Source organism: Petromyzon marinus, chromosome 55 (assembly GCF_048934315.1).
Source record: "Petromyzon marinus isolate PM22_M1 ecotype Great Lakes invasive population chromosome 55, UKy_Petmar_22M1.pri1.0, whole genome shotgun sequence".
Lineage (NCBI taxonomy): Eukaryota > Metazoa > Chordata > Hyperoartia > Petromyzontiformes > Petromyzontidae > Petromyzon > Petromyzon marinus.
This window is the reverse complement of record NC_133721.1, coordinates 14,345,998-14,372,399: the sequence shown is the minus strand read 5'-3', so window position 1 is coordinate 14,372,399 and position 26,402 is coordinate 14,345,998. Positions and strand designations below refer to the sequence as shown.

The window sequence follows — 26,402 nt, the reverse complement described above, 5'->3', positions numbered from 1 at the left end:
AGAAAGACAATGGGAAGGGAGAGGACCTTTTCTGATGATGCTGAATCCGCAGTGGGTATCATACATCCCCTGCTGAGTAGACCTGGGGGTCACCAGACGTCGCGACGGGTGGCGCATCCCAAACAAACACCGCTTGTTGATTCACCTCACACCACCCTCACAGGCACGTCCGGCGGGGGTGAGGAATTTGTAGTGAGTTGTGGACACCACTCACCGTGGTGACGTGTATGTGTGTCGGACTTCTTTCGCACCGTACGTAGCCAACCGCGTTAATCAGAGATAACATAAATACCAACGGACGTACATAGCTATCCATATGTTTACACAGAAACGCATAGGTTTGCATACAGACTACAGAAGTGCAGTGGTTTATAGCGCATTGCGCTACGACCCTGGCGACCCGAGTTTGATTCACGTTCACGACCAATACGAAGTGATGATTATTTTTTAACCGGTCCTGGGCCTTCCCTAGGTCGACTCGGACTAAAATGAGAGCCTGGTGTAGTTTGTATTAAACATCGGCACTGGGGAGACAAAGGCGGCCGGGCGTTGTGTTGGCCACCCACCCCCTCGTGTTCCCGTGCCGGCTTCTTAATAGGTGCTAGTCAACAACACTTTCCCCGCGGATATATGGGGGATCTTTGTATTTAGCTTTTGTCAATGCTTGTGGGTTGTCTGTTGCAATAAGTTGCGTGTTGGACGCGTCATCGCCTGTGCGTTATGTGGATGTTACACAACGTTCGTGGGTGATGATGTTATGCAACGCGTGTATCTGTTCAATGCGTCTGCCTGTCCGTGGTAGCGGTCGTGGAGCGGTTAGCGCTACCAACCCGGCCGGCCGAGTTCAATTCCCGCTCACGGCCAACAACAGTGACGATTATCTGAACCTGTTCTGGGCCACCCCGAGGTTGACTCAGCCGCAAGTGAGTACATGGTGCGGTGTGTAAACGTCGCCACTGGGGAGACAAAGGCGGCCGGCGTGGTGCTGGCCACCCACCCCCTGGTGCGCCGTGCCGGCTTCTTCATATATGCTCGCTAACAGCATTTGCCCCAACGGTCTGCAAAAGGCGAGAGGAAAATCTTTGTCTAAGTGTGTCTTGTCTCCTGAACATCGGTGATAAAGAGCTTCATAGCTCATCGGATTCCACCAATATACATAAAGATTCTGATTCTGAATCGGGAGCACTGGTCAAGTCAGCCGTCGCTCTATCAGTCCAACTGATACTGGCGCAGTGCCTCATCCCCGACGCCCCCCCCCATCTCTGCATCTGGGGCAATGTCCAACGCGCAGCCGGTTTAAAGAGGAGCCACCACGGCTTAGCTACGGATGGATGGATGGGGGTGGTCGCCAGAGTCTTCTCGTAAACAATGCATGATGCGTCCGCCATAGAGGGCGGTTTATTTCTTCTTCCAAGAAATCCGTGAAGACGCGAGGCCGGTGGTAGGGCGGACTCTCGCGTTTGATTCACTGTGCATATGAGCGCTGAGGGTTCAGCTTAATGAGGACAGTGATGGTGATCGTGATGATTAATGACCAGAGGTCAATCTTAAACTGTAACCGGCAGCGCTGCCGGACTTGGACGATTTTCAGTACATTACATAACCCTGACATTGATCCATTGTAGACGAACCCTGACACACTAACCCTGACACCCTAACCCTTACTCACTAACCCGGACACCCTAACCCTGACACCCTCACCCTGACACACTACCCTGACACCCTAATCCTTACCCACTAACCCTGGCACGCGAGTTGGTACTAACAGCCCTCCAACTGTCCCTCACCCTAACCAACCAGCCACTCGTCACAGCGCAGAGCTAATGGTACAGAGCGTGCTGAGGAGGAGGCGCCTCCTGGTTCCTCCTGAGCCCTCTCCAGCCCCGCTCCTTCCCTCTCCTAGTCCCTCCCTCCCCGCCACCCACTCCCACAATCTCCCCTCGCTCTCTCTCTCTCTCACTGCGCGCTCTCTGTTACACTCCCGGTCTCGCCGGACTCATCTTCATTCGTTCGCATTTCGCCGGGTGCGCGGAGCTTTGGATTCCCTCTACCCTAATCTCGTCCTCTCCCCGGGCTCCGCTCTCCTCTGCTCCCATCTTATCCACTCTTCTCCTTTTGAACTCCTCTTCTCTTACTCTCTACTCCCCTCGTCCTCTGTTTCCCACCACTCCTATCTCCTATCTCTACTCCACTCTCATCTCTACTCCACTCCCCTCTCCGTTGCACTCTCCCATCTCTGCTCCACACTCACCCGACCGCCACCTGACTCGATCCATCATCATCAGCAGCAGCAGCTCCGTTGTCTGTGGTCGCGCGGGGGCTGTGGGGAGGAGAGGAGGTCCCGCCTGGAGGATGGGAGCCGTCCGCGTGTGCGCGCTGCTCTCCGCGCTCTTGCTTCTGGGTGCCAGCCACTACCTGTATCGGCCTCTCCCCGACTCCGTGGCCGAGCCGTACAAGCTGATGATGCTGGACGCCGTCTTGCGCACCGCCAATCACGTGGTGAGGAAGCGGAGACCCCGGGTGCTGAGACCCAGGGCGCTGAGACCCAGAGTGCTGAGAACTGGGTGATGAGACCTGGGTGCTGAGACCCAGGGTGATGAAACCTGGGTGATGAGACCTGGGTACTGAGACCCAGGGTGATGAAACCTGGGTGATGAGACCTGGGTGCTGAGACCCAGGGTGATGAGACCTGGGTGATGAGACCTGGGTGATGAGACCTGAGTGACGGTATAGCTCCTATTAAGTCGTGTGCGCGCGTGAACGTCTTCAAAGTCGAAGTGATTTCCTGGTTCAGGAATTGGTGCTCATCTACCGTTTACAGGGAGTGATGGAAATTTCACATTCCTATGGTGGAGGGCGCTTGTATACATATGACGCCCACTGTTGTAGGAGAGTGTGAGTTGTAGGTGAGTGCTCTAGGTGAGTGTGGGTTTCAGGTGAGTCATGTAGGTGAGTTTGGTTGGTAGGTGAGTGTTACAAGTGAGTGTGGGTGATAGTTGAGTATGCGTCACAGGCGAGTGTAGCAACCCTGTTTGACCTTTGACTGTCACACGTGCTTGGAAGCTGCCTGTCCAGCTCCGTGTCCACTCTCTTGGGTGGCAATTCGGATTACCGCTCTCTCTGTAAAGTTTACAGCTAGGGCCGGATTAACACAGAGACTCTAGGGCAGGGTTCGGTAACCTTTTTGGCTGAGAGAGCCATGAAAGCCACATTTTAAAATACATTTCCGTGAGAGCCATATAATATTTTTTAACACTGAATACAACTAAATGCATGTATTTTTAACTAAGACCACCAATTTTAGAATAAAATAAGTCTCTGAATGTATCTTTTTTAATAACGTTGTTATACCAACAACCAATAATAAATAAAATATTTCTTACCATTAATGCGACTTCTGGTGCTGCATGGTTTTGCTGATGGCTTTGTAGTCTGGTTGATACGTGGTGAGGTTAAGCTTCATGCAGGCGTTGAGGCTTTCATCCGTTAAACGGGATCGTAGGTTGGTCTTGATGTTTTTTCGATGTGAGAACGACTGCTCACGTGAATACGTAGAACCAAACATGGTCAATACAACAATACTCACACGCTGCAGTGTGTGGTATGTGACAGGAAGCGCGTTCCATGTTTTGACAATCAGCTGGTCTGCGGGTTGAATGTTTTTCATTTCTGTCCACTCGTGTTTGCTCGCCAGCTCTGCTTGCTGTCGTTCAAGTCTTTCCAAATCTTCATTCAGTGACTTGAACTTATTCACCCACATGTCTGAGGCCTTCAGGTCAGCAACTTCCAGCTCAAAATCTCTGATGGAGACACCAGGGAGGTAACTCAGGTCGGCTTTGTCCACTGCACACTCGTGTGGATGAGTGATGAACTTGAAAAGACGAGTGTGCTCACGAAATTCTCCAAAGCGTGCTTTGAATGACTGCTGGAGATCAGATGTGAAGCCAGCTAGCTGCTGGAGATCAAAATGTTGAACGGGGTCACTTACTGTGCACGCATCCTTAAATTCTCTCAGTTTTTCAAAGTGCAGTAAACGACCTGTTTCAATATCCACGATGAAGAGTTCCAGCTTGTTTTCAAATGCAAACACTGCTTGTTGAAGGGATAAGACTGTATTTCCAATGCCTTGCATTTTCACATTGAGCTGGTTCAGATGTCCAGTGACGTCCACAAGATAGTACAACTTCAGGAGCCACTCAGTGTTAGCTAGCTCAGGATGCTCGACATCTTTCATTTCAAGAAAAGTCCGGATTTCGCTCAGGCAAGCCGCAAAACGGCTGAGCACCTTCCCTCTTGACAACCAACGCACTTTGCTGTGCAAAAGCAGACCGGGATAATGATTCCCAACTTCATCCAGCGGTGTTTTAAACTGGCGATCATTTGCTCGGGCAACAATAAAGTTGACCACCCGAATGACCAGTGACATCACCTCACCAAGCTGCTCGCCACACGTTTGAGCACAAAGCGCCTCCTGATGTAGATAGCAGTGAAGACTTAGGATTGGTCTTTTTTCATGTTGACGAAGAAGCGCTACAAATCCTCTGTTTTCCCCCACCATACACGGAGCACCATCAGTACACACCGAAATAAGATTATCCATCGGTAGATTTTTTTTAGCGAACTCAATGAAAGACTTGAATAAATCCTCCCCTCTTGTTGACCCTTTCATTGGCAAAACAGCAAGACTTTCCTCACGCAGTGTGTCACCGGCAGCATACCTTGCAATCACACTGAATTGGGATAAATGACTTACGTCTGTTGACTCATCCAAAGCAAGGGAAAAGTATGGCGCTGCATTTATGTCCTTCACTTGTGTTTCCTCCACTTGATTTGCCATCATTATGGTACGATCGTGAACAGTTTTTGCTGACAGAGGCATGTCTTTTATTCGTTTGAGTATCTTGTCTTTATCCGAAAAGTCGTCAAAAAGTTAGTTGGCCACATCAAGCATGAATGCTTTGGCATACTCGCCATCTGTGAATGGCTTTCCGTTCCTCACAATTGCTAAAGAACCAGCAAAGCTAGCCGAATTCCCGTCACCTTGTCTGGTCCATACACGGAGTTGCTGCTGACTAGCTTGCACTCTGGACAGTAGCGCTTGGCATGCCTTCTTTCTGCTGTCCCCCGCTGGATATTTCGATGCAAATGTAGCATGGCGTGTGTCGAAGTGCCGCTTTATGTTTGACCGTTTCATCGATGAAATTTTATCATTGCATATTAGACACACCCCAGAACCTGCTCTCTCCACAAAGGCGAATTCTTCTGTCCATTCGTGCTGAAATGTGCGGTACTCCTCATCTTTTTTTCTCTTCGCCATCTTCTTCATCAAAAGGGTTTGCTCTGCATAAATTAGCTAGCTGACTATTTGATTAAAAGGACGGAAGTTTACTTCTTGACCTCACAACGACCCGTAGGCTACCGCATTATCCAATAAAAATAGAGTTTTGGTGTCGGACAGCTGGGATTGGCTCCAGCCACCTGCAACCCTGAGTAGGAGCGGTAGAAAAATGGATGGATGGATTAAAATGCGTGAGAATGTTTTATATTTTAAACGTTATTTTTAACACTCTGATTTCTGTAATGTTTTACTTTAATGTCAGCGGAATTACTCATTACTTATCATGTTAAGAAATGTCAGCTAAGATTTATTTGCGAGCCAGACGCAGTCATCAAAAGAGCCACATCTGTCTCGCGAGCCATAGGTTGCCGACCCCTGCTCTAGGGGCTGCTACAGTCGTAAAGAAGGCAAAGCATACTTGTTGTCGGGTGATTGTGGGTTGTAGGCGAGTATGGACTGTAGGTGAGTGTTATAGCTGAGTGCTGTCGGTGAGTATTGCAGGTGAGTGTTGCGGATGAGTCAGTGTTGTAGGTGAGTGTAGGGATTAATTGAGGGCTGTAGGTGAGTGTTGTATGTGAGTGTGGATTGTAGGTGAGTGTTGTTCGTGAGTGTGGATTGTAGGTGAGTGTAGGGATTAATTGAGGGCTGTAGGTGAGTGTTGTATGTGAGTGTGGATTGTAGGTGAGTGTTGTTCGTGAGTGTACTAGATGAGTATTGCAAGTGAGTGTTGAATTCACAAAGGTCAGGGTGTCAGGGTTAGAGTGTCAGGGTGTCAGGGTTAGTGTGCCAGGGTTAGTGTGTAAGCCCTGCGGGGTGAGCGTGGGTGCACGTGGGGTCGTGCCCGTGACAGCAGCGACCTTTCAATGCCAGCTCTATTGCGGTCACTGCTTAAACATTTACCCGTGCTGAGCGCCATGCTACAGTGTTCATTTGTTCGTGGATACCGATGCTGGGGCCCCAAAACTGAAGTTAAACAGAAATTGGCTTTGACGAAGTGCTGGCTGGAGGTGAATTCAGGGGTAGGGTTATCGTCAGAGGGGTGGAGCAATACTGCAGCGGTGAGCGTACTGCACTATAAACCCCGTGGAGTGGTGGTGCAGCGGTTAGCGCACTGCACTATGAACCCCGTGGAGTGGTGGCGCAGCGGTTAGCGCACTGCACTATGAACCCCGTGGAGTGGTCGCGCAGCGGTTAGCGCACTGCACTATGAACCCCGTGGAGTGGTCGCGCAGCGGTTAGCGCACTGCACTATGAACCCCGTGGAGTGGTAGCACAGCGGTTAACGCACTGCACTATGAACCCCGTGGAGTGGTCGCGCAGCGGTTAGCGCACTGCACTATGAACCCCGTGGAGTGGTCGCGCAGCGGTTAGCGCACTGCACTATGAACCCCGTGGAGTGGTGGTGCAGCGGTTAGCGCACTGCACTATGAACCCCGTGGAGTGGTTGCGCAGCGGTTAGCGCACTGCACTATGAACCCCGTGGAGTGGTTGCGCAGCGGTTAGCGCACTGCACTATGAACCCCGTGGAGTGGTGGTGCAGCGGTTAGCGCACTGCACTATGAACTCCGTGGAGTGGTGGTGCAGCGGTTAGCGCACTGCACTATGAACCCCGTGGAGTGGTGGCGCAGCGGTTAGCGCACTGCACTATGAACCCAGCTACCTCAGTTCAATACAAAGAGCCACGGACAACTTTGCTGGTGGGTGGGAGTGACATCAGTCCGGAGCTGTGTTCCCCATCCCCCATTAACCCAGAATCAGAATCTTTATTTAAACTAGGGGAACCCGAGGAGCTATAAAGCTCTTTTTCACAGATGTCCAGTAGGGGCAGGTGAGAAAGTTACAACACCACAACAATGCAAAACACACGATAGGAGTGCAAAGTGTAGGAAAAGTAAACAAATCACAAAAACCTCCACACTCACCAGGGTAGTACGGTCAACCGACTGCCATATACCTCTTTCCCTCATGCCCACGGTGGCGAGATGTTTACTACCTCGCCTGGTATACAGCAGGTTGGGGGGATTCGATCCCGATCCTGATGCCTGTATATTTGGAGTTTGCATGTCCTCCCCGTGGTCAGGTGGATTTTTCTCCGGGTTCTCTGGTTTGTCCCTCCACATTTAGAAACATGCGTTTAGAGTATTTGGCTGCTATATATTTCCATATTATGAAAAGCCACTTGGTTGAGCTATCATTTGTCACCAGGTCACTTCTGAAAAAGAGCTGCGTAGCTCAGGGGACCTTACCTGGTAAATTAAAAGTTTAGCGATAGTTGCGTTTGATGCATCTACGTTCCATTGGTCATCATCCCCACATATCTCTGGGTGTGTGGGCCGGTGATTTCCAAGTCGTCGTGATGCCCTCGCCTTCCCCTCACAGTCCCAGCGTGGCCCCTGCCTCAGTGTCCCCACAGACATCTCTCGACGCAACTCACGCCCCTCGTGTGCGTCCCCCCCCTGCTCCCCACCGTGTGCCAGGCCACTCTGGGCGAGCTTCTGGGACTGGTCGACCCGGAGGTGGTCCTGCGCAACGTGGTGCCCCGCGTGCCCGCTCGCTCCGACGCGTGGGTGACGGTGCACGACACCGAGCTGGGCGGCGTACGCGTGCGGGTGTTCGTGTCCTCGCACGCCGCGGGGCTCAAGCGCGGCGTCATCTACCTGCATGGCGGAGGATGGGCGTACGGAACCACGCGTCAGTAGCACTGCCCCACACAGTCTGCGAGATGTTGACTACCTCGCCTGGTATGCAGGAGGTCGTGGGTTCGATCCCGATCCTGACGATGCCTGCTGCATATTCTGAGTTTGCGTGTCTCTATCTCTCGCCGTGGTCGCGTTGATTTTTCTCCAGGTCCTTCGGTTTTTGCCTGCACGTTTAGAATTAGCGTGCATTTAGAGTATTTGGCTGCGATAAATTTCCACGTGAGGATAAGCCACTTCGTTTACCTATCATTTGTGGCTTCTGAAAAAGAGCTACATAGCTCAGTGGGTCTTATCTGGTAAAATAAAAAATAGTTTACAGTTTTAGTTTCAAGTTAATACAGACAGTCCCCGACTTACAAACGCCCGACTTATGAACATCCGCACTTACAAAAGAGCTATCACAAGATATATATTTTTTAACAATCCAACTTGCTGAACGTAAATGTACGATATTTCGTCTCATATTTGAGCTTAACAATGCTTCGCTTTTTATCGGAACCTTGAAAGATTGTATAACACTGACCGTACGTGCATTTAAATACGGTACGTTATCGTGTTTTGAGTTACGAACGGGTCTCAGGAAGGGAACCAGTTCGTAAGTTGGGGACTGCCCGTACACAGTTGAGAGTGGTGCTGGGTGAAGGACCAAGGCATTCGGGTTAGGGCCGGTATAAGTGGCAGACTGGATAATTGTTTAGGGTATGGACGGGGCTAGTACTAATGGTTTGGGTATTGGAATGGCTAGTACTGGACGCTAACTGGCTAATTGCTTAAGGTATTAAAACTAAACTATTGTTATTTTACCAGGTAAGGCCCACGTAGCTATAGCACTCTTTTTCAGAAGCGACTAGGCCACAAAATTATAGCGCAACGAAGTGGCTTATAACGTGGAAAAGTATAGCAGCCAAATACTCTAAACGGGTGATGTTGATTCTAAATGTGGAGGGAAAAATCGGAGAACCCGGAGAAAAATCCATGTGACCACAGGGAGAGAGAGACACAAACTCCTATATACAGCAGGCGTCAGGGTCGGGATCGGGATCGAACTCATGACCTCCTTCATACCAGGCGAGGTAGTTAACATCTCGCCACCGTGGCACCATTGAGTAGGCCGTTACTATTTGCTCAGTGATTCTTTACCTGGAGTGCACCCTGCACCCCCTCCGAGTGCGAGATTTTTTTTAGAAGGTAAATCATCGAAACGCTAATTAAGCACGGGCACATAATACAACTATTTTGTTTCATCAAGTAAATGTATTTATTAACGTATTTTTTTTTGCATTGAGAACCAAACGGGTGCAAGGCTGCAGTAAAGGGTAAGAACAAGTATTATTCTTGTAATAATCGGGGTTTTCCCCTTTTTTCTGGCAACAAAACTGAAACCTTTTTACAAGAATTCATGTCTGCATTAGCCACAATACCTGCAGTCAAAATGCAAAAAAACATACAATGATAATATATGTATTGTCCTTGAAACTGATTGGTCCACACCAAGGGACGGCTTTCAAAGCCGCTTTCAAAGCCGCCCCTTGGTGTGGACCAATCAGTTTCAAGGACAATGCATATATTATCATTGTATGTTTTTTTTGCATTTTGACTGCAGGTATTGTGGTTAATGCAGACATGAATCCTTGTAAAAAAAGGTTTCAGTTTTGTTGCCAGAAAAAAGGGAAAAAACCCTATTATTACATTTTGGTACTGGCAAAGGAGGTCTAATGATGAAGTATTATTCTTCTTTGGGTCTTTCAGTAAAGTCACGTAGATAGAGAAAATAATAATAAAGATTAAGTTAATAAAAATATCATGACGCTTAGATCGCAACACAAGCGGTCGTCATCAGGAAAAGGGGTTATCCTCTAAAGGCAAACTGTTTATAAAGGTTTGGAGATGGGCATAGCCCAAGTGTGTCATCAGCACCAGCAGCATGGGCGGGGCAGCAATAGCAATGCCAATGCAGCAGCAATGCCAATGCAGCAGCAATGCCAATGCAGCAGCAATGCCAATGCAGCAGCAATGCCAATGCAGCACCAATGCCAATGTAGCAGCAATGCCAATGCAGTAACAATGCCAATGCAGCACCAATGCCAATGCAGCAGCAATGCCAATGCAGCAACAATGCCAATGCAGCAGCAATGCCAATGCAGAAACAACGCCAATGCAGCAACAATGCCAATGCAGTAACAATGCCAATGCAGCAGCAACGCCAATGCAGCAAAGGGCCGCCAGGAAATCCCTGCACTCCGCTCCACACACCACACTGCTGACGGTGGAGGTTGATTGACAAGAAAGCACAAGTCAAGTCATGACCCGAAGTGGTTTATGACATCTTTCCACTGATTACTGAGTCTATAACCTTCCTCTCAGTTGAAATTGTGTCTGTGTCTGTATATATGGATGGCTTCGTGAACGAATCTTTGTTGATAGCCAGTCGTCTTGTAAAGTACCATCGTCTTATAAAAATTAATTTCGCGTGAGCCAGCCGCATTAAAATAATGATCAGCCACGGCAGAAGTATTGGTCCTACCGTGTTAATGAGATCTGCCTTGTACTCACGAACACGGTCAGAGACGTGTCGCTTAGTTTCCCCAATGTAACTGCTGCTGCAGATACAGCTTAGTTTGTAGACGCGGGGATATTGCATGTCAGGAATCTTGTCCTTCACAGATGGGATCCAATCACGAATGTTATGTACTGTGTTAAATCGGACCTGGATCTCGTGTTTGTTCATGATTTTGGAAATAGTTTTGGTTATGTATGGCAGGGTGTTGGTACGTGTTTGAGTTCACTGGTTAGGTGTTCATGGACGGAGATACATTGAGCTCTGTGGTGTAGAGTTTTGATGAGTGAATTCTTCTCGGATGGATGGTGGTGGGAATCAGGTTTCAGGTAGGCGTCAGTATGGGTTATTTTCCTATAGACAGTGTGGCTCAATGAGCCATCTGGTCTCTTTTTGATTAAGGTATCCAAGAAAAGTAGCTTGCCATCCTTTTCTACCTCAATGGTGAATTTGATTGCTGGGTGTATGGAATTGATGTGGTTGAGTAGTTGGTTTAGAGCCGGTCGGCCATGTGGCCAGATGACAAACGTGTCATCCATGTACCTCTTCCACAAGGACGGGCGTAGAGTGGATGCCTGAATGGCGTCCGTCTCAAATTTTCCATGAAAATGTTGGCTACAACCGGAGATAAGGCAGAACCCATTGGGGTGCCTTCACACACACAGCTCCTTGCATGCTTTTTTTATCTATGGGAGAAAACTGGAGAACCCAGAGAAAACCCGTGCAGAACAGGGGGAGAGAGAATGCACAAACTCCACGCAGAAAGGCACCCAAGTCAGGAATCAAAACCAGGCCCTTCTTGCTGTGAGGCGCCACAGTTACCGCCCTGTGACTCTCGCACAAACACGGACTTGGAGTTTGTCCTCGGCCCCCAGTGAAGGACTGCAAACAACATTGGCAGCTGCTGAGATGAGACTGCCAGTTAGTGGAAATTAAAACCACCATCATCATCTCTGCTAGGATATTTATTGGAGCACAAGCACAAATACCTAACTAATCAACATATTGGTCAATAACACTGTGGCTCTAACAGGAACAAAAGATTAGAGGAGACAACGTTCCAATTTGTTTTAATAGGGAGCCACAATGGCGAAATGTTAACGACCTCGCCTGGTATGTAGGAGGTCGTGGGTTCATTCCTGACCCTGACGCCTGCTCTATATTTGGAGTTTGTGTGTATCTCTACCCGTGATTGCATGGATTTTTCTCTGGGTCCTCCGGTTTTCCCCTCCACATTAGAATCAACGTCACGCATTTTGAGTATTTGACTGCTATAAACTTCCACGTGATGAGCCACTTCATTGAGCTATCGCAACATTGAGCGGGGAGAACCTGCAAATTCCAAATATACAGCAGGCTTTCAGGGTCTGGATCCAACCCACGACCACCTGCATACCAGGTGAGGGAGTTTACATCTCACCACTGCGGTGCCCCATGATGATCATTGATCTGACTAAATCGATACGATGGGCACAAAATTAATGAATGAGTGAACCCGCATCTTTCAGAGTCTCTCACTGCAGGGGAGTGGAGGAGGAGGATGATGATGGAGGAGGCGGGCTCCCACTTCCTTCACAGAGGTCACCGCTGACTCTCGCGCCTGTGTTTGTGGAACGAGGAGGACAGGGAGCGGTGGTGCAGCGGTTAGCGTGCTGTGCTATGAACCCGACGGCCCATGTTCAATTTCCACTCATGGCTAACAACATCAGTGACGATTATCTGAATCGGTCCTGGGCCTCCCCCAGGTCGACTCAGCCGCAATTAAGTACCCGGTGCAGTGTGCAAATATCGCTACTGGGAAGACAAAAGTGGCCAGGCATGGTGTTGGCCGGCCACCCCCTCGTGTGCCGTGCCGGCCTTCATAGGCGCAACTCGCTAACAGCACTTGCCCCAACAGTCTGTTAAGGCTACACGGGGGACCTTTTTGTTTTGCAGAGGACGTTGGCAATGACCACCAGTGCCGCGAAGCGGCACGCCGACTCGACGCGGTCGTCATCTCCGTGGAGTGAGTTCCTCCACCTACCCCACACGCCGCCTCCCCCTCGTCCACTGGTGCACGTCTCCCCTTCCTCCCGGGGATGTTGCCCATGGCTGTAAAGCCGTTACACCCACGACAGCACGTTTATGTTTCTTAACCATGGTTAAGAAACCACAACCAGCCTCAACTTCATTTTTATTTGGCAGAGCGAAGATAAATCCCTCGGAACGCCCAGCATGGGTGGGATCCACCTGTTTGGTGTGCTCTGCCATCGTTCCACATGTCGCACCTTCATATGTAGAAGACCACAAAGCTTGGGGGAGTGTGGATTTTACATCGGCTCACCGCCTGGCCGCGGCTTCTCCTCGCGCTTCTCTCTCATCACCAGTGAGCGAATGTCTGTGCGGCGGTGGTGCGCTTCGAGCTGCAGTTATTGTCGTTAATTATGATGAAGAAAGACGTCCAAAAATACACCAGCCTAATCTTGGATTATTTGCATTTGGCAGCTACTCACTCGTCCACTGACTTACCCATCCACCAACTCACCCACCCACTCATCCACTCACCCACGCACCCACTCATCCATTGACTCAGCACACTGCAGGTCCCAACATTTATCTTTCTGCTTTTGCCTGTGCACCACTCCACTTTAGAAAGCCCCTCCCAGCCTCTGTTTTCCCGCAAGCTCTTTCAAGAATAACCTCCCTCAATTCCAGCACTAAATTGTTACTCTCGTCGATCACAACACTGACGTCACCGCTTGTTGCTGGCCAATTGATGTGTTGGACCTTCGGGCCGGTGTACAGCAATTGTACGAAACAAAAATCAGAAGGGTCCCAGGTCCCCCAAAAGGGTCCCAAGGCGCTGGGCCTCACTTCCTCCCGGGTCTCCCACAACATCTCCCGTGTGCCCAATTGTCCTCTCAGTGTTACGGTGACATTGGCGCATTCCACCGACTCTGAATCCTAATCCTCTCCGGCACGACCCCTGAGCGTGCTCTGCGAGCAGCTTCGGTGGTGGTGGCTTTAGCGCGCCGTGGCCCCGCACTGTGACGTACCCCCTTAAGCCCTCTCACATGCCGCTCGGTCACCTCGCCCGGCGCCACCTCAGCCAACTCCCATGTCTTCTGGTCCCATGCCCAGCCCCCACCTCGCTCGGGCCACACCTCGCCCAGCCCCCACCTCGCCCGGGCCACACCTCGCCCAGCCCCCACCTCCCTCGGCCACCACCTCCCCCAGCCCCCACCTTGCCCGGCCGCCACCTCGCTCGGCCGCCACATCGCCCGGCCACCACCTCGCCCGGCCGGTCCTCCACGCTGCTCAACACCTCGCGGACAGGAGCCGGCCCTTGGCAGCCCCCTGGGATACGCAGGGAAGGTGGCAATCTTTAAAAAACGATGACACCAATATACGAAAAAGCAGACGCGGTAATGGAGAGACTGGATGATGCCCTGGAAGACGGAGGGAGGGGGAGGGGGGTGGCTCATGCAGGTGGAGTGGGTTCACGAGATGGGTGATGCTGTGGTGAAATGGTTAGCTCACCGGTTCCATTAATTCTCCCGGTGCAGCAGTTGAAACAAAAGGGCAACATAATTAGACATCCTTTGCTAGTACCAAAATATAATAATAGGGTTTTTCCCCTTTTTTCTGGAAACAAAACTGAAACCTTTTTACGAGGATTCATGTCTGCATTAACCACAATACCTGCAGTCAAAATGCAAACAAAAAACATACTATGATAATTTAACACGTAGGCTTTCGCGACCAATATTATTCATAATAAAGGTTTTTGGGTTAGATCGCGTTTATTTATAAATGTGTCGTAACCCTCCACCACCCGACACGGCCAATCAGCAAAGAAAAGTGTCACGTTGACAAAAGACAAATAATTCACTACTTCAGCCCACCGGTGTGTTGAAGAGTTAATCCACATTTACAGTTTGAGTACGACGTTTCGCTGGTAAATACTTCCAGCATCATCGGGCAATTCGCCAGAATGGTAAAGCCCTCGCTTGCTCCCGGTTTTATATAGAGCAGAAGAGTAACGTCATCACTTAACTCATCAGGTGCAGTGATTAGAGGCGGAGGGGGGGGTAATGTAATTATATAATCGATTAGTAATCAGTCATTGGTTATGATTAGTAATGAGTTGTAGATTAGTAATTCTTTAAATCAAAATGTAATGTGTATTATTTAATAATACGCTTCCAGGCCGCACTGAGCCGGTAGCTGTCAGAGCGATTAAAGTTATTCTTGTTCCTCTCAATTTCAATGGATTCTCTAATTAGTCTAAACTAAACTATCAACAGAAGGTGTATATCGGATTAATTGTTCATGTGGCAGCTGCTACATTGGGCAGACGGGACGTAACATCAGCGTAAGACTAAAAGAACATCAGAGAAATATTAAATTATCTCAAACACAACTGTCGGCAGTGGCAGAACATGCTTGTCAACAAGGACACTCAATTGATTTTGACAATGTTGCAGTGGTGTGTAAAACTAATTATTACTGGCAAAGACTAATTAGAGAATCCATTGAAATTGAGAGGAACAAGAATAACTTTAATCGCTCTGACAGCTACCGGCTCAGTGCGGCCTGGAAGCGTATTATTAAATAATACACATTACATTTTGATTTAAAGAATTACTAATCTACAACTCATTACTAATCATAACCAATGACTGATTACTAATCGATTATATAATTACATTACCCCCCCCTCCGCCTCTAATCACTGCACCTGATGAGTTAAGTGATGACGTCACTCTTCTGCTCTATATAAAACCGGGAGCAAGCGAGGGCTTTACCATTCTGGCGAATTGCCCGATGATGCTGGAAGTATTTACCAGCGAAACGTCGTACTCAAACTGTAAATGTGGATTAACTCTTCAACACACCGGTGGGCTGAAGTAGTGAATTATTTGTCTTTTGTCAACGTGACACTTTTCTTTGCTGATTGGCCGTGTCGGGTGGTGGAGGGTTACGACACATTTATAAATAAACGCGATCTAACCCAAAAACCTTTATTATGAATACTATGATAATGTTTGCACTTTGACTGCAGGTATTGTGGTTAATGCAGACATGAATCCTTGTAAACAGGTTTCAGTTTTATTGCCAGAAAAAAGTGGAAAAACCCGATTATTACAAAGGGGCAAGTTTCCTAAAATTCCTCTCCAACCCCCCCCACCCCCGCCTCTGTCCACCCAGCAGTGGAAATTGGTACGCCAAAATTGGTACGCCAATTTCCACTGCTAAACACCCTCTAGAGGGGTGCTCTAGTTGACGGAGGGCCTTTCGTTAGCAACGGCGTGAGAAGGGAATTGCAGGGGCTGCCCCTTTAACCTCGGTGAATGTCCCCAGACTTGGCCAAAGGTTCAGTCCTCTCTGCAGAGGCAGAGTCACCATCGCGTCCTCACTTGGCGGCAGTCGCCACTGTGACTGGCAACGTATTAAATCACCCCAACACAATGGCGACATTCTTGTCGCAGAAACGCCGACCTGGCATTTGTGATATTAGCGGTGGTGGTGGTGTTTTTTGTTATAGTGGCGCGCGATGTTGATGTTTGTGCTGCGGGTGGTTGTCTTCAACTGCGGGGCGTATCGCCATCCGCGGGGCGTATCGCCATCCGAATGTGTAGCCACATTGGAAACAACCCAAGCAGCAGCGGCTGGTGACGATAATTTTCATTTGGTTTAGAGGCAGGGGAGGGGTCGGGTCAGGTGGGTTCAGATGGGATCAGGTGCCGTGGGTTCAGGTTCCCGGGTGGGGTGGGGTCAGGTGGGGTCGTGTGTGGTGGGGTTGGGTTGGGTGGGGTCTAGTGGGCTCCGGTGGGGTGAGGTCAGGTGGGGTCAGGTGTGGCGGGGTGGGGTGGTTGCTGTAAACGCCAAAACGTCTGGCTTCGGAATTTTGCCCGCCCGCGCCCTCCACACGCAGATACCGCCTGGTGCCGGAGCACCGCTTCCCCGTGCCGCTGGAGGACTGCCTGCGCGTCACGCGGCACTTCCTGCGGCACGACACGCTGGCGGCCTTCTCCGTGGACCCTGCGCGCGTCGCCATCTCGGGGGACAGCGCCGGCGGGAACCTCGCGATGGCCGTGGCTCTGCAGGTTGGCGGCGCCGCCGGGGGCAAAACCGGAGGACAGGATGTTGGGCGCCTGCCGGCCCTCGCGCTGCTCTCCGTCTCTCCCTCTCTCTCGTGGTGCGGGGCTCTCGCAAAGTCTCTGCCCCGCGTTTCACAGACGGCTGTCAATAACAAAATTCAGGACCTACTTAATGATGGTAGCTATACAAAAATGTAAAGAGATCCCACCAACAGCCTCGTTAAGAAAACCAACAATATCATCACCGATTCGACATCTTTAATCGAACCAACCAAGCGGTCTTCCCTAAAACCGTCTGCTGCTAGACCACCCAGATTGTATGATTTACCAAAAATCCATAAAGAGGGTACACCCCTTCGTCCCATCGACTCACCCACCTACAAACTGGCCCAGTTTCTGTCTGAGACCTTGCAGCCATTTACTGGTAAGACCACCTCAGCTGTACTTAACTCAGCTCACTTGGTATCGTTAATTAACGACATCTCACTATCTCCAGGTGATTTGCTCGTTAGTTTCGATGTAGTCTCTTTGTTTACCAAAGTTCCTGTGCCTGACACCATTGCAATCATTGAAGACTTGTTCCAACAAGGACTGAATGCTGAGGTACTGGCCCTGGTGAGACAATGCCTCACCAACACTGCACCTGGAATGGAACTTTCTACAAACAAGTTGAAGGTAGCTAATGTTTTCATGGAAAAATTTTAGACATGCTATCCAGGCATCCACTCGACGTCCATCCTTGTGGAAGAGGTACGGAAATGACACGTTCGTCATCTGGCCACATGGCCGACCAACTCTGAACCAATTCCTCAACCACATCAATTCCATACACACAGCCATGAAATTCACTATGGAGTTGGAAAAGGATGGCAAGCTACCATTCTTGCATGTTTTAATCGAAAGGAGACCAGATGGCTCAATGGGACACTGTCTACAGGAAAGCCACCCACACCGATGCCTATCTAAAACCTGTCTCCCACCACCATTCTTCCTTGAAGAATTCCCTCATCTAAACTCTACACCATCGAGCTCGATGTATCTCCGACCATCAGCACCTAGCCAGTGAACTGGAACACGTACACCAAGCTCTCAAGATGAATGGATATTCAGACTACACAATCCGTAAAGCTATCACCCCAACCGTTGGGAAAGAACCATCTGAGGACCAAATAAAAACCATCACCTTGCCATACATAGCAGAGGTCACCAAAAAGATCTCCAAAATCATGAGCAAACACAAGATCCAGGTTCGATTTAACACAGTACATAAAATTCGTGATCTGATCTCATCTGTGAAGGATGTGATCCCTGACATACAATACCCCGGCGTACAAACTAAGCTGTGTCAGCGGCAGTAGTTACATTGGGGAAACTAAGCGACATGTCTCGGACCGTGTTCGTGAACATAAGGCAGATCTGAAACACGGTAGGACCAAAATCTCGGCCGTGGCTGATCATTGTTTTAATGCTGTGGGAAACACACGAAATTGATTTCTCTAAGACGAAGGTACTTTGCAAACCCACTGGCTATCAACAAAGATTCGTTCATGAACCCATCCACATATACAGACACAACTTCAATCGAGAAGATAGGTATAAACTGAGTAATCATTGGAAGGACGTTATTAACCAGTTTAAGTCATAACTGGCTGTGATGTTCCCATCCTACCACCTTCCGGTGTTAGTTGTTATTTTCGGCTCTCTGATTTTACATTAACAGGTTAAATTTCCGACACTAACACAGCCACCTCGCTTGCCTAGCTCGACATTGCTGCTCTGCGATCTCACATTAACATGCTCATCTCTCACATTAACATGCTCATCTGTCACATTAACATGCTCATCTCTCACATTAACATGCTCATCTCTCACATTAACATGCTCATCTCTCACATTAACATGCTCATTTCTCACATTAACATGCTCATCTCTCACATGAACATGCTCATCTCTCACATTAACATGCTCATCTCTCACATTAACATGCTTATCTCTCACATTAACATGCTCATCTCTCACATTAACATGCTCATCTGTCACATTAACATGCTCATCTCTCACATTAACTTGCTCATCTCTCACATTAACATGCTCATCTCTCACATTAACATACTCATTTCTCACATTAACATGCTCATCTCTCACATTAACATGCTCATCTCTCACATTAACATGCTCATCTCTCACATTAACATGCTCATCTCTCACATTAACATGCTCATCTCTCACATTAACATGCTCATCTCTCACATTAACATGCTCATCTCTCACATTAACATGCTCATCTCTCACATTAACATGCTCATCTCTCACATTAACATGAACATCTCTCACATTAACATACTCATTTCTCACATTAACATGCTCATCTCTCACATTAACATGCTAATCTTACACATTAACATGCTCATCTCTCACATTAACATGCTCATCTCTCACATTAACATGCTCATCTCTCACATTAACATGCTAATCTCACACATTAACATGCTCACCTCTCACATTAACATGCTCATCTCTCACATTAACATGCTCATCTCTCACATTAACATGATAATCACTCACATTAACATGCTCATCTCTCACATTAACATGATAATCACTCACATTAACATAGCCACTTCCGTGCCCTCGTCGTGCAGGTCATTAGCCCCGCCCACTTCGTGTATGACCTTTGGGCTACACCAATTTTAAACCTTTAAAACAGTCTGCCTCAGCAGCTTTTCCCCTCTTTTTTCTTCCTGATGACGAACGCTTGTGTTGCGATCGAAACGTCGTAGTTTTTGTTCTTTTTTGTTATTTTCTTTGAACCTATCTACGTGACTTTACCGAAAGACCCAAAGAATATAAAACATTGTTTAGTTTACAGTTATTTTTTTTGACAGCAGAGGGCAGTGTTGCTCCGTGGTTTTGCCTGATGAGCTAAAGGAACGAAACGGGAGGATTTTTCCACAAATCTGGCTGTCACCTGATGAAGCTAGTTATAATTACTGGCGACATGTACTCAGATTGTAAATGTTGTGGCTTTGCTCTCCAACAAACCCGTGTGCTCTACAAGTGACGAATTGGCACGTTCTGTTTACGTGACAACCCTTACTAGTTGGCTGTGTTGGGTGGTGGCGGGTTTAACGACACATTTATATATTAACGCGATCTAACCCAAAATAACCTCTATTATGAACGATATTGGTCGGGAAAGCCTACGTGTTAAACGGACTAAAAGACATTTTTATTTTATGCCTCTATAGCCCTCTCTCTCTCTGTGTGTGACTGCGTGAACCGTAGCTGGCACGGGAGCCGAAGGAGGGCTCGGCGAGCCTCAAGCTGCAGGCGCTCATCTACCCGACGCTGCAGGCGCTCGACTTCCAGACGCCGTCGTACCGGGACAACGCTCACGTGCCCATCCTGTACGCACGCACCATGGTGCGCTTGTGGCTCGAGTACCTGGGTGAGCACGAGGAGGGGGGAGGAGGAAGGGCAGGGGGGAAGGTGGAGTTGCAGGAGGAGGCGGGGAGGTGGAGGGGGGAAGGGGGGAGCAGCAACCACCACCAGGGCTTCATGTGAGTGGGGTCTGTCCAGGTTGGAGATTTGGAAAACGCTGCAGGATGCGGAGTGTTGCTGGGGCACGGAAACTCACGGCCTGGGGTGCCGTGAGTGTGCACCGGGGCGCTCGCCGTCTCATTGCGAAGGTGTCGGGGGCCAGCTCACCGCCGCTCCGCGTACGTGGTATGAACGTCATGCGTGCATGCATGCGTGGTGCAGGCGGGGACGTGGCGCTGACGGACGCTCTGCTGGAGAACGCGCACTCGCGCCACGTGCTGCTCGACCCGAGCGGCCCCGGTGCCTTCGTGGATTGGCGCTCGCTGCTGCTGTCCCGCCGGCCGCGTGGCACGGGGCCTGCGCCGGGGCCCCCTGAGGGCCCCGCGCGCCCAGACATCCTGGCCAAGATCCCGGCGCTGCTGGATCCCAGGGCCACGCCGCTCTTGGCTGGTGAGTGCGTCCACACGCGAAATTAAAACGTGGACTGCGCTCACGAAAAACGTTAATCAGAGGCACGACAAAGGCACGTCCAAGACACCCCTACATAACAAGGGCGTCCAGAGGTCACTGGAGGCCAGGATGTCACAAGGGCAGAATGCCTGAATATATATTAGCAACAACAACAACAGGGGCCCGTGTGGTGGGGCCCTCCTTTGTGTGTGGGGCGGGGTCCTTGGGTCCGATCAAGGACCCCTGACAGTCTCATCTAAGTAGGATACATTTCTATTTTTTAAGTAAAAAAAAATTCACCTGGAACATCCCTCGAGATGGAACATCTTTGTTGCAAGCGGCTGTCCAGGGTGACGATTGCCATGCACGTAGCACACATGATATAATGACCACAGTGACAAAGGTCCCACATATTGCCTGTACAGACTGTTGGGGTAAGTGCTGTTAGCGAGTAGCACCTATGAAGGCCGACATGACACATAAGTGGGCGGGTGGCCAGCACCACGGTCGGCCGCCTTTGTCTCCCCATTGCTGACACACCGCACCAGGTACTCACTTAAGGCTGAGCCAACCTAGGGAAAGCCCTGGCCTAGTTGCGATATTCGTGAAATAAGAGTGAGCCAACTTCCAGCCACAGCATTTCAGCACCATGGACCGAGGCGCCAGCCCCGTGCCAGCGTGGGGCCTTGGCACATCAGCCTGCACTTGCTTGGAGGTGGAGTGAGCTGCAATGTAAGAGTCAAACACAGAGACTGCTCGGCTTCCATCTTCCACGGAAACAATGGGGGCGGCGCTTTACTGGATTTCACTACAAACCACTGAAGGTGTGCGGTGAACAACAGATGGTGCGGTGAACACCAGATGCACGAGTGGAAAACACAAGGCCTTCACGTGCGACTGTGGCTACGAGCTCCAAATCGCGGAGCGTGTGACTTCGCACCGCCACAGACATAGATCTGAAAAGAGACAACAAAAGTATGTTAAAAGGAATCAGATGGAACAGGCTTGGCTGTAGACAAGTCGAGCCAAGTTGATTTCCTCCTCCAATGAGCATTGAGGCAGCGCTTGCTATTAGCACGGTTGACTACGTACGGTGCGAAATAAGTTCAACATACAAGGGGTGCCGCAGTGGCGAGATGTTATCTACCTTGCCTGGTATGCGGGAGGTCGTGGGTTCAATCCCAACCCTGAGGCATGTATATTTTGAGTTTGCATTTTCTCCCTGTGATCTCGTGGATTTCTCTCTGGGTCCTATGGCTTTTCACTCCACATTTAGAATCAACACGAGTTCAGAGTATTCGGTTGCTATAAATGTCCACGTGATAATCCACTTTGTTTTCCTATTATTTGTGGCCAGGTCACTTCTTAAAAGAGCTAGACAGCTCAGTGAGCCTTAAATAAACAATTGTTTTGTTTTAGTTTCACACATTCCTGTTTACAGGTCTTGAGCCAGTGCTGGAAATACATTCCTATGATAGGGGGTAATTCTATCCATAGGCCAAGCACTATGGATTTCCCCACACAGTGGTACTAATCTTATCATCCCCGAGCGGATGATGAGCCGACGAGTCAACCGGCCAACCGGGATGTAAACTCGCAGACTTCTGATTACGAGCCGCTGGCTCCACCGCTGAGCCACTCGGCCGGGTGTAGAACTGCCATGCCAGGAGCTCTACGCCACAGTGACTAGAAGTCCAAACAATTGAGCCGAGCCAGGTGTGGGTGTGGATCCGGGGGCCCAGCCACACTGCGGAAGCTGCGGTGGTGGTGGTGCCCCTACTCGCGAATGGGTCCTGGTGGTCACCTGGTGGGTTACAAACGGGGATCCGCTGAGTTCGCACTCCCCGCACGCCCCCTACTCCACTGTGCGATGCGGCACCGAGCCGGCCGGTTGCTATTACATCGAGCGTTCGTATTGCCAGGTTCGAGCGGTCGACCCGCGTGTCCCCCCAACCAACCTCACTGCCCTCGCCCCCCACTGCCCAACCCGCCCGTCCTTCCCCCACTACCCCCCCCTCCCCCATCGTAGATGACGATTGGCTGCGCATGCTGCCGCTCACGTACGTGGTGACGTGCGAGCACGACGTGCTGCGTGACGACGGCGCCTTGCTGGTGGCGCGTCTGGGCCCGCTGGGGGTCCCCGTGCAGCACCAACACCTGGAGGACGGCTTCCACGGCGTCTTCTCGCTCGTGCAGCAGCCCCTGCTGCACTTCGACATCGGCGTGCGCACCGTGAACATGTACATAGCCTGGCTCGACGAGCACCTCTAGAGCCGCCACCTCGTACCGCTCACCTATCACCACTCACCTATCATCTGCCACCTCTTACCTCTCATCAGAAAATAAACTAAAATAACTTCATCGGGACTGAGGCTCCCAAAAGGCCATGCGGGAGGGCATGTGGCACAGTTTGGCATCAGCTATTGTAGAGTGTGGTCATCTCGCTACGGTTCTCTACGGTGACTCCATTAGACAACACAAAGGAGATGGTACAGATCAGACAACACAGACGACATGGTACAGATCAGACAACACAAAGGAGACGGTACAGATCAGACAACACAAGGGAGATGGTACAGATTAGACAACACAGAGGAGATGGTACAGATCAGACAACACAGAGGAGATGGTACAGATTAGAAAACACAAGGGAGATGGTACAGATCAGACAACACAAAGGAGATGGTACAGATCAGACAACACAAGGGAGATGGTATAGATTAGACAACACAGAGGAGATGGTACAGATCAGACAACACAGAGGAGATGGTAGAGATTAGAAAACACAAGGGAGATGGTACAGATCAGACAACACAAAGGAGACGGTACAGATGGGACAACACAAAGGAGATGGTACAGATCAGACAACACAGAGGAGATGGTACAGATCAGACAACACAGAGGAGATGGTACAGATTAGAACACACAAGGGAGAAGGTACAGATCAGACAACACAGAGGAGATGGTACAGATCAGACAACACAAAGGAGATGGTACAGATCAGACAACACAAAGGAGATGGTACAGATCAGACAACACAAGGGAGATGGTACAGATCAGACAACACAAAGGAGATGGTACAGATCAGACAACACGGAGGAGATGGTACAGATCAGACAACACAAAGGAGATGGTACAGATTAGACAACACCAAGGAGATGGTACAGATCAGACAACACAGGAGATGGTACAGATCAGACAACACAAAGGAGATGGTACAGATGAGACAACACAAAGGAGATGGTACAGATCAGACAACACAGAGGAGATGGTACAGATGAGACAACACAGAGGAGACGGTACAGATGAGACAACACAAAGGAGATGGTACAGATGAGACAACACAAAGGAGATGGTACAGATGAGACAACACAAAGGAGATGGTACAGATTAGACAACACAAGGGAGATGGTACAGATTAGACAACACAGAGGAGATGGTACAGATCAGACAACACAAAGGAGATGGTACAGATTAGACAACACAAGGGAGATGGTACAGATTAGACAACACAAGGGAGATGGTGCAGATCAGACAACACAGAGGAGATGGTACAGATCAGACAACACAGAGGAGATGGTACAGATCAGACAACACAGAGGAGATGGTACAGATCAGACAACACAGAGGAGATGGTACAGATCAGACAACACAAAGGAGATGGTACAGATCAGACAACACAGAGGAGACGGTACAGATCAGACAATACAAAGGAGATGGTACAGATGAGACAACACAAAGGAGATGGTACAGATGAGACAACACAAAGGAGATGGTACAGATTAGACAACACAAGGGAGATGGTACAGATTAGACAACACAGAGGAGATGGTACAGATCAGACAACACAAAGGAGATGGTACAGATTAGACAACACAAGGGAGATGGTACAGATTAGACAACACAAGGGAGATCGTACAGATCAGACAACACAAAGGAGATGGTACAGATCAGACAACACAAAGGAGATGGTACAGATCAGACAACACAAAGGAGATGGTACAGATCAGACAACACAGAGGAGATGGTACAGATCAGACAACACAGAGAAGATGGTACAGATGAGACAACACAGAGGAGATGGTACAGATCAGACAACACAAAGGAAATGGTACAGATCAGACAACACAGAGGAGATGGTACAGATGAGACAATACAAGGGAGATGGTACAGATGAGACAACACAAGGGAGATGGTACAGATGAGACAACACAAGGGAGATGGTACAGATGAGACAACACAAAGGAGATGGTACAGATTAGACAACACAAGGGAGATGGGAGTACAAACAAGACAACAAACACAAGACAAGACCCATTGAGAAAAACGCAAAGAAGACGGTGACCGTACAGATGAAACGGTGCAAATCAGACGGTGTGGGACGTTGCAAATTAGACCGATATTAGAGAATCCTGTTCATAAGGTGACCTGAATCGTCCCGCTGGATCAACGCACAGAGTGGCTGAGTGCCTATCGTTTGATGTAATTTGGTGCAGCTTTTCTGTTTACAACGTTTCCCAGGTAGCAAGACGACCGCGTCAGGGCGCTCTGGGTTAGGTGACCAAGCTAGGCTCTGCGTCAAGTTGATTGTGTTTGACTGCGTTAAATGACTATACTGTATAAGACTCTTAAGGATAAAGAATTACATCAGGCTGTGGTTTAGAATACTATATAACACTGTTAAGGTGACTGCTTTCGACTCTTGGTTTTAATAGCTGTGTTCGTCTATGTTAAAATGAATAACTTGGACAACTCGTTTAAAATGATTATTAGATTCTGGCTTAACATGGCTGCGTGTTTTCTGGCTATCGGTTAAAATAACTCGCGTTAAACACTGGGTTAAGCAGATCGATTTAGTCTGCGTTTTTTTAATGTATGTGTATTTGGCTGTAAGTTCTTCTATTACTGTGTTTAAACTCTGGGTTAGGCATCTGTGTACGACTGCGTGTTAAGGTGTCTGAGTTATACTCTGGAGTTAAGTCGATGGTGTGTTAGATTTGGGGTTATTAATTAATGCGTCGTATTGTTGTGGGTTAACACTGGCCACGCGTTAGTCTCTGACTCGTGTTCATGAATGAACGCGTTCGCTGGGGTGATATCGCGGTCGTTTTGTCCTCCCCCTCACCTCCTGTTGGCCAACCCACATCCCCCTGTCCCGCACACATCTCATCAGCTAATCACAATGTTTCCATTGCATTCTCTGCCCACATTCTACATTTTGGATGATCCGAAAAGATGTTTCGGATTGTTCTGAAATATGTCACAGACTTTGCTGCCTATAGAGATGCAATTTTGATGATACTTGACGTCACGTTTGCTTAAATTGTTAAAAACATAAAACAATATGACATTCGAATTCCTATATTCGAATTATTGCTTTACTGAATTAAAATGCAACTGTTCATATTTAAAATTGTCAACATGGTTACATTTTGTGCATACAACTATATGTTATTAAAATATGATACATTTTCATCTGAATATACGAAGCAAAAGCCAAAGTCAGGCGAAAGAAAATCCAATTCTCAAACAATTTTTTTACATCAGAAATTAATCCCAAATATATGTTTACAGCCTATCACTAGTATGTTATTGCACTTTCCACGTGCTTTTGTTTACCTTGATACATTAATCAGATAATCAATTGCAATGGAAACATAGCCTGTGTGCAATTGCTGAAAAGTGAAAAGTAAATTAAAGCGATTGGATGCAAAATACAAACATGAATTCAATTA

The 26,402-nt window shown here is 48.9% G+C and overlaps 1 protein-coding gene and 1 long non-coding RNA gene across 3 annotated transcripts; one reads left to right on the top strand and one right to left on the bottom strand.

Annotated features, from left to right (window-relative positions):
* Positions 1-1,347: 1,347 nt before the first annotated feature.
* Positions 1,348-26,402, top strand: LOC116954454 (neutral cholesterol ester hydrolase 1-like). The gene is made up of 7 exons (XM_032974981.2): positions 1,348-2,499; positions 7,816-8,029; positions 12,530-12,599; positions 16,512-16,683; positions 19,963-20,125; positions 20,440-20,667; positions 22,697-26,402. The coding sequence occupies exons 1-7, from the start codon at positions 2,353-2,355 to the stop codon at positions 22,936-22,938; spliced, it is 1,236 nt and encodes a 411-aa protein (XP_032830872.1). The 5' UTR covers positions 1,348-2,352; the 3' UTR covers positions 22,939-26,402.
* Positions 11,545-14,796, bottom strand: LOC116954455 (uncharacterized). 2 transcript variants are annotated; one of them, XR_012929664.1, is made up of 3 exons: positions 14,479-14,796; positions 13,630-13,930; positions 11,545-12,194 (listed from the first exon to the last, which is right to left on the bottom strand). It is a non-coding gene; the product is annotated as an uncharacterized LOC116954455 (long non-coding RNA). The 2 variants fall into 2 exon arrangements; XR_004404719.2 differs by having other exon boundaries at positions 13,818-13,930.